Source organism: Ranitomeya variabilis, chromosome 2 (assembly GCF_051348905.1).
Source record: "Ranitomeya variabilis isolate aRanVar5 chromosome 2, aRanVar5.hap1, whole genome shotgun sequence".
Taxonomy (NCBI): Eukaryota; Metazoa; Chordata; class Amphibia; order Anura; family Dendrobatidae; genus Ranitomeya; species Ranitomeya variabilis.
The window spans coordinates 384,847,210-384,858,890 of NC_135233.1; the positions used below are offsets into that span (position 1 = coordinate 384,847,210).

General features: G+C 44.9%; 1 protein-coding gene across 1 annotated transcript; it reads right to left on the bottom strand.

Moving 5' to 3' along the window:
• Nucleotides 1–9,089: 9,089 nt before the first annotated feature.
• Nucleotides 9,090–11,304, bottom strand: LOC143803808 (uncharacterized). The gene is made up of 6 exons (XM_077281574.1): nt 11,118–11,304; nt 10,969–11,037; nt 10,581–10,773; nt 10,264–10,420; nt 9,975–10,143; nt 9,090–9,101 (listed from the first exon to the last, which is right to left on the bottom strand). Exons 1-6 carry the CDS (start codon nt 11,187–11,189, stop codon nt 9,090–9,092), a joined length of 672 nt encoding a protein of 223 aa, XP_077137689.1. The 5' UTR covers nt 11,190–11,304.
• Nucleotides 11,305–11,681: the final 377 nt, after the last annotated feature.

The following is an 11,681-nucleotide window of genomic DNA, read 5'->3' on the forward strand; positions in this document are numbered from 1 at the left end:
ATATAAATGAGAGAATTTGCTGTGGTTTTTGTTCTCTTCTTCTAAAACTTTTTAGTACAATGCCTCTCATCTGGAATGGTTTCTTATAAAATCTTTGCATGTGAATAGATGTAATTTATCAATTTACACTCACAGACACTATGGATTATGCAATTCCATACAGATGGCTGGATACATAATTTATTCAGGATGCTCTCCATTTGTTTTCTTTTTTCTTTTTTCTTTTTCTCTTTGCATTTGTCTCATTCGACATTATGTTATATATTGCATCCTGTTTGTATGATATGTTTTGTTGAAATTTTTGCATTGTTTAATAGATTATGTCTAATATATATCATTTGTTTGCATTTATTATATCTGTTACAGATAGTCTGATACCCCTTGATAAAGGCAATTTATGCCGAAACGTTGGGGACAGTCACTCACGCCTACGATTGTGATCATTTTTCCTTTTTGCATGGCATCCCGCTGTCTGTTGAATTGAGATGCACAGAATAAAGATATATTAATTGTTCAAGATTTATGGTGTGCCGGAGTTATCTATAACATAATTGGACTCTTTTTCCCCAGAGCACCCGTGCTCATAAATATAGTGAGCACCCTTGATTTTTGATTTATGGCATTACCTGCACCACCACCTGAAGCATTACCTGCACCACAACCTGAAGCATTACTTGCACCACTACCTGCACCACCACCTGAAGCATTACCTGCACCACCACCTGAATCATTACCTGCACCACCACCTGAATCATTACCTGCACCACCACCTGAAGTATTACATGCACCACTATCTGAAGTATTACCTGCACCACTACCTGAAGCATTACCTGCACCACCACCTGAAGCATTACCTGCACCACTACCTGAAGCATTACCTGAACCACTACCTGAAGCATTTCCTGCACCACCACCCGAAGCATTACCAGCACCACCACCTGAAGTATTACCTGCACGACCACCTGAAGTAGTACATGCACCACTATCTGAAGTATTACCTGCACCACTACCTGAAGTATTACATGCACCACAATCTAAAGTATTACCTGCACCACTATGTGAAGCATTACCTGCACCACCTGAAGCATTACCTGCACCACTACCTGAAGTATTACATGCACCACTATCTAAAGTATTACCTGCACCACTACCTGAAGCATTACCTGCACCACCACCTGAAGCATTACCTGCACCACTACCTGAAGTATTACATGCACCACTATCTGAAAGTGTTACCTTCACCACTACCTGAAGTATTACAAGCACCACTATCTAAAGTATTACCTGCACCACTACCTGAAGCATTACCTGCACCACCACCTGAAGCATTACCTGCACCACTACCTGAAGTATTACATGCACAACTACCTGAAGTATTACCTGCACCACTACCTGAAGTATTACCTGCACCACTACCTGAAGTATTGCCTGCACCACTATCTGAAGCATTACCTGCACCACTACCTGAAGTATTACCTGCACCACTACCTGAAATATTACCTGCACCACTATCTGAAGTATTAAATGCACCACTACCTGAAATATTACCTGCACCACTATCTGAAGTATTAAATGCACCACTACCTGAAGTATTACCTGCACCACTATCTGAAGCATTACCTGCACCACCACCTGAAGTATTACCTGCACCACTACCTGAAGTATTACCTGCACCACTATCTGAAGTATTACCTGCACCACCACCTGAAGCACTACCTGCACCACTACCTGAAGTATTACCTGCACCACTATCTGAAGTATTAAATGCACCACTACCTGAAATATTACTGGAGCGCCCCCACTGCCGCAGGGCCGAGGGGTACCCGGGACCGGGCTTCTGGGTCTCTGTTCTGGGATTGTCACGGTGGCTAGACCCGGTCCGTGACCCTGCTGAGGGGCGTCCAGTGAAAGGTGGTGCTAAATGGTGATGATGCTGTGGTGTGGTGCAGGTCGCGGTGAATAACGAGGACACCAGGTTGCAGTCTCTTTACCTCTTTACTGAAGGCTTCTGGATCCTCAGTCCGGAATACGGCTAACCGGGCTGCGCAAGTCCGGCCGGTCCAATGGCACGTCCAGAGTTCCCTTTACAGGTGGAAATCTGTGCCTACCTTCCAGCGCGTGTGTTGTGGTCCTCCCCTGCTGTGCTTACGGGATAGTCCCCCCAACTGTTGTGTCTGTTTCTCGTGTTCCCTCACAACTCGATTCTGATTCTGATGTTCTTCTTCGTCCCCAGATGTTAAGATTAGGACGCATCCGTATGACGGGGAGGCTCGGAGCTCTTCCGGGACCCTAGCGTCGCCCCACTCCTGTTGTTACCCCCCTGAGTCTTCCTAGGTCAATTGGGTGAGACAGCCCGCCTCTAACTGACTGTCCTGCCGTAGGTTTGAAGTATTGCTTGGAGCTTAGTACTTCCTCGGCGTTCCGGCCACCGGTTATGCGCCTCAGTAGGATGTTGCCTCATCTAACAGCACGACTCCTACTGGTATTCTCCTTGTTGCGTTGATCTTGTTTCTCACTCAGCACAATAAATCTCGCTTCTTATCCTTTCTTGGGGAACCGCCGCTATGTCATGCAGGCGCGGTCCCGTTACGTTCTCTCTGTTCGCTAGGCCTCTGTCAGGATCCCACCCCTGACAGGGACCCCTCTGAATCTTCCCCTGCAACACCCTCTGCCACAAGGTGTTGCCTGGTTCCAACCCAGTCAGCTTTCTGATCTAACTTCCTGCCTAACCCCCAGTTTTACCAGAGTCTGAGGAGTGGCCTAATGAATAGTACCCTTAGCTCCCCCTGGAGGCCAGACTGTGAAATGTATTGGTGTCTGTGATACCTGGTCAGATGAACTCCTTCAGTGCCATCGGACATAACATCACTCCCCTTAGCGGCAGAGCGACATTACTGCAACGACCAGGACTCTGGGGCGCTGCATTACCTGCACCACTACCTGAAGTATTACCTGCACCACTACCTGAAGCATTACCTGCACCACTATCTAAAGTATTACCTGCACCACTACCGGGTCCCTGTTCCTCTCTGACTCTTAGTCCCACCATAGTTCTGGTTCCTCCAAGGCAGCCCTGACAGACCCCTGCATACCTCCCTTTGGTCTCAGGATTGCCCTATCCTGCTTACTATCTTCTAAAAAAAATACTGTTATCAATTACTTCTTTTCTGTTGCCAACCTCTACCTCCAAGCAGTAGTCACTGTCCTATGACCAATATCATGTTATCCGGGCTGGAGGTCACTGGTCCTCTCCACATAATTACCAGGTCACTTTGCAGGCATTTCACCAGGTATTGGGGTTACTGACTCTCCCTAACTTCTATCTGCCTCAGTAGCAGGACAGACTGGTCACCACTTGTCTCTTTCACCAGACAGGGCTCATACTGTCCCTCATCCCTCACATGAACTCCTCTGTCGCACCATTCACTAACCTCAATGTGTCCAACATAACATTACCCAACATGGCTGCAATATAATATTTACAAGGCATGAACCTTTGCCCAGAACACAAACATCTACAGGGACTGTGAGCTCTGCAATTTACACAACAACATAGTTATAGTGGACTATAACTTATAGTTATACTGGACTGCTTATGGCCATCTTCCTTCACTTTCACCATTCAATACTCTGTTCACTTGCCGGGTGACTCTCAGTGGCGACAGCTGAGGTGATTTCTATACTTGCTGCCATTTTGTTCTGGTGACGTGTCTGCTAGGATCATTTTTACATTAATTTCCTCAGGATTCTCATTATCCTGTCCTAGATGTCTGCAACAAGGGCAAGTGTCTATTTTTTGCCATCGATCATAGTTCCTTTGTTATAGCACTTTGACATCCAACAGAGTACACTGCTTATTATTGAAAGTAACCAAAAGATCTTGACACTGAGAAGTAGAACAATCGTGTTTTTCCACATGGTGCCATTTTGAGCATTCGCATAAAACTACCACCCACCCAAGATAAACACGTGACTGACAAGAAGGAGATGATGGCCTCTGTAATTTCTTACACTGCCGACGTAAAATGAAAGCTGAGCTGTTATTGGTTGCTCCAGTAAAATGAAAGCTGGGCTTGGGTTACTTTGGGTAACAAAGGCAAGTTTTACTGTCAGACAGATGTGATGAGCGAGTTCCAATAAGCATCACCCTGTACATACCACAAGGGAACAGGGGCGGTTATCACAGTCCACCCTGAATAATTAAGGAATCCTCTGTCAACAGTTATCAGTGTCATTCTGCCATTTTGTTTGTCTTATTTTGCATCTTTTCATCTTTTCACAGCTTCAGACACGTCCTCTGACTCTGATAAACCTGCATAAGTGTAAGTGAATAACTGAATAAATGATTGTGACTTATTTATGGTTATTGGGGGGTCCAAATATGTGGGAGAAAATATAGATCTAAGGGGATAGGAGAAAGATGATGCTGGGAAATCTGTATAACTGTGGAGAATAGATAAAGTACCTGCCTGCATCTTAAGGGTCCGGGCAGAGGACCCTCAATAAGCAGATTGTAGCTCAGGAATAATCTTTTTTTGTACAGTAGAACATATTCAATGACCATATCACTAATGAGTAGAAAGATCTCCTCTGTGCCGTACTGATAAATACAGTATAGTATTGGTCTTAAGCCACTGTATTATAAGATCGGCATAAATAACTTTTTCTTTTTTGTCATTTTATTTCAAGGTGACGATAAGAGATGCTATTACATCCATTAACCTCAGCTGCACTGATTCCGTCTTTCAATTTGTCGATTTTCAGTTATGTCTGTTCAGGCTTGAAGATAACATGTGATATAAGGGAAAAGTTCTAGTTTGAAATATTGCAAGGAAAGGATTGCATGTGATTTCTATAGACATCAGCTTTATGGGGAAAGCTCAATCACTCTACAACCTTCTGATTATTCAACATCACAGATATATGTGAGGACACGCTGATGAAGTCTAGAGATGATGGCCGGCTTATACATTATTACAGAACATCCGTCTCATTTAATTGACTTTTAGAAGGATCAATACATACAAAGGAATTTTGTGGGATTTTTGTAAACTCTATTTTTATTTATTTTTTTTTTTTTTCAAGCAAACAGCAATACAGATGCATGAATTTACTGAGTTGGGCCTCATTCAGACATCTGTTTCCATGGATAGAACACATACCCCTTATAGTCTATGGAGCTGTTCACATGCCAGTTTTTTTTACCGGCATCATGGATGAAAAGTAACAATACAAGTCTATGAGCCCATGAAAAGCACAGACAGTAAACAGATGGCATCAGTGTAAAGTCAGTGATTAACATTGCCAAGGATAGGAGTAGCTTTGGAATTAATTTATTTATTCATATGTGAAAAACACTATTGAAATTATGATGACAGGGATCCAAAACACTGAGGACCATCGGATCTAAAACACAGAGGACCTTCAGATCCAAAATACCGAAGACCCTCGGATCCAAAACACTGTGGACCCTCGAATCCAAAATACAGAGGACCTTCAGATCCAAAACACCAAGGACCCTCTGATCCAAAACACCAAAGACCTTTGGATCGAAAACACTGAGGACCCTCGGATCCAAAACACAGAGGACCTTCAGATCCAAAACACTGAAAATCCCCAGATCCAAAACACCAAGGACCCTCTGATCCAAAACACTGAAGACCCTCAGATCAAAAACACTGAGGACCCTCGGATCCAAAACACAGAGGACCTTCAGATCCAAAACACCAAAGACCCTCAGATCCAAAACACTAAGGACCCTCGAATCCAAAACACAGAGGACCTTCAGATAGAAAACACCAAAGACTCTTGGATCCAAAACAATGAGGACCCCCAGATCCAAAACACCATGGACTCTCTGATCCAAAAGATTGAGGACACTCCTACCATTTTTTTGCATACTTGAGCAAACACAGACATCTGAATGATGCCTTAGGCTGGTTTCACACTTGCGTTTTTGAACGCATGCGTTTTTTAAAAAAAACGCATGGTGCAAAAACGCATGTAAACGCATGTAAACGCTGCGTTTTTTAGACGCATGCGTTAAACGCGTGTGTCAAAAAAACGCAGCGTTTACACGCGTTTACATGCGTTTTTGCATGCGTTTGCGTTTTTTTGAACATTTTTCCAAAAAAAAAAAAAAAAAAAGATAATCAGACACAACCAATGGGAATAGAGAGGCCGTATATGATTGTCTCTCAATATATAGACCCTAGGGGGACAGAAATTTTCAGAGCTTGCTACTGTTTCCGGTGTCACGATGGATCTTTCTATGGATAACTTTTATTTCAAACTGGAGTTCAGCTTCAAGATTTTCCTTGCCTGTGTTTTTGCTTGGGAGCAAGACCGAAACCGCCAAAGATGGAGAAGGAGACAGCGTCGGCGTTTTTGGAGGCACCCCATCATTGAAGTGCGTGAGAGCCGTGGAGCATATCACACGCTCTATGCGGAGCTGAATGCCAACCCGGAGAAATTCCAGGATTATACCAGAATGTCTCAAGATTCTTTCCGGGATTTACTGGCTCGTGTTGAAGGATCCATAAGGCGACAGGACACACGGCTCCGTAGAGCGATTCCACCTGAGGAACGTCTGTTAGTGACATTACGGTACGTTCCAAAACTAAACCAATGACCGTCAACTTTGTTGTTATGACATGTTTTCTATGTTTTTTTTTTTTTCGTTTTTTTTTTAAAAACACCATTAGAGCCGATTTTAAATTTTTTTGTTTTTGTTTCTTTTTCTTCTAGATTTCTTGCCACAGGAGAGAGTTTATCTTCCCTGCACTTCCAATACCGCCTTGGAATCTCAACCCTCTCCGGAATTGTTGTGGACACCTGTCGTGCGTTATGGAATGCACTCCGTGAGGAGTTTATACCCGTACCCACCGTGGACATGTGGCGGGAAATTTCAACTACATTTTTGAACGTGTGTGATTTCCCAAACTGTTTAGGGGCGGTGGATGGAAAGCACATCCGCATTGTCAAACCTGCCAGAACCGGATCTGAGTTTTATAATTATAAAAAATATTTTTCGGTAGTGCTTATGGCAATAGCGGATGCGGAGTGTCGCTTCATCGCCGTGGATATTGGAGCTTTTGGCCGTGGCAATGATTCCCAAACCTTCAAGAGCTCGGATATGGGCCGTCGGTTGTATGGCAACAATTTTAATTTTCCCCCTCCACAGCCTCTCCCCAACACTCAAGGCCCACCGCTGCCATTTGTTATGGTTGGGGATGAGGCCTTCCAGATGTGTGAAAATCTCCTGAAGCCCTATTCTAGTAGGGACTTGGACCACACTAGAAGAATATTCAACTACAGACTGACCAGGGCCCGAAGAACCGTAGAGTGCAGCTTTGGCATTCTTGTTGCTAAATGGCGCATTCTTGCAACAGCCATCAATCTAAAAGTGGAAACAGTGGACGAGGTGGTCAAAGCCTGTGTGGTGCTACACAATTATATAATGGCTAAGGAGCGACCCCACATTGAACTTGATGAACCTGTTGCACACCCATTGCCTGATTTTCAGCATCACCCGATGCGGTCAACTGCAGCCGTTGGTCTTATGCGGGACCAATTTGCGGCCTATTTTGTGTCCGATATTGGACGTGTGTCATGGCAGGACAATGTTGTGTAAATGTCCTGTTGTATGTTTATGTTTACCAATTATTAAACACTGATACAAATTTTTCTAATTAATAAACTTTTTTGTGTTCACCATGTCTACTATCTTTTTCCTCTCTAAACAAAGGTTGACCAAAGATGGGCAGTAGATATGTATATCATATTTTGTAATCCAAAACCAGGAGTGGGTGATAGTTGTTGAGGTAATAAATTTTAATTTTTCATCGTAATTTACCTCTGTTGCACTCCCTATTTTGGTTTTCAAAGAATGATATAAACCACGGGCCCCATACTTATAATAATGGTACAAAATGTTTATTTATTAATTCTAATATTGTTGACGTCATTGCGTCAAGACTGTCACGGTCTCTATATCCATCAAGTCAAGTGTAAGCAATAATAAATTCATGATAAACATATACATGATCATGAATTCACAATTTCTGACACCTGGCCTGGTGAGCATAGATATGTAGAGTGTGAGAACAATTGTCCCATCTGTTTGACAACCATTGTCACATAATGTGCTATATAGAATATGGTGAATATACAAGGCAGTAATCAACTTAATCGGTCAGGTATATATTTTGACATCTGACCGGTTAAGTTGAGTTCTGAACTTGATTTCCACCATTTTCTCTTTGTACAGTGACACTACACTAGGTACAAAAATAAGAGTATGGAAATAAATACTATTTTTTTGGCCAACTCATATCTGTATACTAAAGAAACACATATAGATGTTGTCTGGTATTTTATACTACTGGAGATATGTGTAGGCCAAAAGAATAAGTGTGTGACGAAGTTTATTGTTGTGTATTGAGAGCGGTGAAAGACACAATAAACCAAACATAATTGTTTCAAATAAACTTTTTTTTTATTGAGGAAAAAAAAATAAATTTATTTTTTGGTACCGCGCCGGGTTGAACCACGCCGGCTTGGGGTTGAGTGACGTAACTGGGGGGTATTCAGAACTGAAGCCTGGCTCACCGTGGAGGAGGCAGAGGTGGCAGGAGAATGGGCAACAAAACTTGAAGGGTCTGGAAGTTCGGGGATAGGGCTTAAAACATGAGGGGCTTGAGACACACTGGAAGGTTGAGACACATCGGTAGGTGATGGGGGAGGAATAATCAAAGTTTTTTGTTTTTTATGCGTTTTGCCAGTTTTACGTTGGGTTTTCCGGGTTGGGGGAAGTCTTCTTGGGCTATGTTGTAAAGTGTGGGCGGGAGACACGTCAGGACCCGTCTCCACACAGTCAGTCTCCATTGTGGAGCGCTCGGCAATGTCTGAGTCCAATGGGGGGAAAGATAAACTCCCGCCTGGGTCCTGGTGCCTCGTTGGGGGGGGGGAAACAAAAACCCTTCCAGGATCCTGGTGCCTCGTTGGGGGGGGGGAAACAAATCCCATACCATTGTCCTGCTGCATTGCTGGTGGGGGGGAACAGAAAGCCATGGATGGATCCTGCTGCATCAGGGTGGGTCCTGCCTGGAAAGGTATGGCTTGGTCGTGCTGCATCATGGGGGGCCCGGTGCGATACGCCATGGATGGGTCCTGCTGCATCGGGGGGTGTCCTGCCCGGAAAGCAACTCCTCGGTCCTGCTGCATCGGGGTTGGTCCGGTCAGATATGACAGGCCTCGGTCCTGCTGCATCGGGGTGGGTCCGGTCCGAAATGCCAGGCCTCGGTCCTGCTGCATCGGGGTGGGTCCGGTCCGAAATGCCAGGCCTGGGTCCTGCTGCATCTGGGGTGGGCCGGTCCGATATTGCATGGATGGGTCCTGCTGCATCGGGAGGGTGCCGGGCCGATAAGCCACGCCAGGGTCCTGCGTCATGGTGGTGTCAGCGGAGGAGGTCCAAGCCGGAGCAGCGGTCATCACGGTGGTGGCGGTGGGATGTCCAACAGCACTCGTCATCGTGTTGGCGCTGTAGTGGAGTACACCTGTAGAGGGAATAGAGGTGGCCGTGCAGTGGTATGCAGCAGAGGTAGGAATAGTGTTTACTTGTGACAGTGACGGCACAGTTGGATATGCCGCCACATTACGACTCTGACTCTGCTGCATAGCCTGCACAAAAGCAACATTGCAGGCCTGCATCACACTCAGCTGGAGATCAGGGCTAAGGTGTTCCGACATGCCCTCTAGGATTTGATTGAAAAAATGATGAGCTGGCTTCTTGAGGTCGGCTTTCAATTGATCAACGCTTTTGGCGACATCCTGGATGCGGCAATTTAAGAGATTATGGGTCACATCCATTCTGTCACCTAAAGCCTTGATAGCTTCATGTAAAACCGAGCTCAAGTGTAAAAACTCGGGCATGAGGGACCTATCCGAAGCCCTCTGTCGCTGCCGGGATGAGCCCGCAAAAATGGGTGCAGCGAAAGGGGAAGACCTGATGGGCCAGCCCCCTGGTCTCCAGTGAGTGTGGAAGACCCACCTGGTGCTGCGCTGCTGGATGGCTGGGACGGGTCCGTGGCTGCCGGCTGAAGGACCGCTCCAGAACCTGTGGCAACAGTCGTGCAGTGTGTGCTGTGAAAAAAGAAAACAGAAAATTAATTCCAAACTATAACAAGACGGTACATCCTGTGGAATTAAAAGTGACAGATTATGTCAATGCAACACAACCGGAGGCATGTGAGAAATACTTACGTTCTCATGAGAAGGACCGGTCTCAGGAAGGCCAACACACGGTGGTATTTGTAGAGCCGGTGCCTTGCTCCGGAACCACTAGCTGCACTCTTCTCTGCACGTAGGTCCTTGTTGAAGCGGTCCTTCATGGAACGCCAACGTGTCCTTACTTTCTCCACTGTGAAATAACAATAAAATATAATGGTCAGAATAAGGACTTTTGGCCGTGCTCTCGTGACTGTGTGTGATGACAGAAACTACGAAAAGTTTCTTTCATCACACACAGTCAAGAGAGCATGGCCAAGGTATGTTGCTTCACACTACCGTGCAATACTTACCAAATGCATTACGGACCCGTGGCGGGGAATTCTCCCAGCCATCCCACAACGCTTGGGCCACCTCACTCCACAAACGACGGAGAACACTATTGACGGCGTGCTGTTGATCCCGGCTGTCCCACAACGGGACTCGCTCCTGGACCAGACTGATCAGCAGGTCATTATCAATCCGGTCGTCGTCCCGTTGTGAAACCTAAAATTAAAACAAAATCATTTAAGTTTGCTCAACCACATTTGGAAAAAATAAGACACGAAGATGAGAAAGGGCAGGAATATGAAAGACAACTTTCAGAAAAGGATGATATAAGAAATATGTATAGAAAAACAAGGGTACAGAAAGGAAGTTAAAAGAATATTACAATAAGGACAGTCTGCCTGGTATACATACCCGCTGCCGTCTTCCACCTGGACCTTGACTCCGCTGCTCAGTACCTCTCTGTCCCTCAGTTGAAGTGCTCTATAAAATTTAAAAAAAAAATTGCCTCATGTGTCGATGTGACAGTCAATACTTACCAAGCTGACGGACAAAAAACATACCTCGCTCACGTGATCCACTTCTGATTGACGTGGCTGGAACTCCTCATCAGACGAGGAAACCGGAGAAGACATTCTGATGCGTGTTGAAAGAAAAAAAATAGAAGAAATTAGGACATGTAGATCCAAAAAATTGAAAATGAATGCATTGGCTAGGATATACTCACATTGCTCTGTGTCTTGTCCAACAATGCGTCCGGGCAGGGTGCTGTCTTCTTTGGAGTCTGATGAGAAGTGACCAGAAACTTCCCCCCACCTTCCTTTTATAACCCTGCTGCTATGGGGGAGTCTTATCAGTGTCTAGACATCTTTATCTACACTTAATTCAATGGTGCAAAAAAAAAAACGCATGCGTCAAAAAAACGCATGCAAACGCATGTCAAAAAAAACGCATGCGTCCCCATTGACTCCAATGCATTTTTTTGTCCAAAAAAAACGCATGTAAACGCATGCGTTTTTTTGGGGAAAAAAAACGCCCCTCAAAATACTACAAGTTGCATTTTATTAAATGAACGCATGCAGTTAAAAAACGCATGCGTTCACAAACGCGTGCAAACGCGTACACCA

Excerpts from the sequence above, each read along its gene's own strand:
- LOC143803808 (XM_077281574.1), bottom strand. The coding sequence starts at position 11,189 with ATGTCTTCTCCGGTTTCCTCGTCTGATGAGGAGTTCCAGCCACGTCAA. Across the intron at positions 10,421-10,580 it reads ACGGGTCCGTAATGCATTTG|TGGAGAAAGTAAGGACACGT; the intron begins GTAAGTATTGCA and ends GTTATTTCACAG. Across the intron at positions 10,144-10,263 it reads CCGGTCCTTCTCATGAGAAC|CACACACTGCACGACTGTTG; the intron begins GTAAGTATTTCT and ends CTTTTTTCACAG.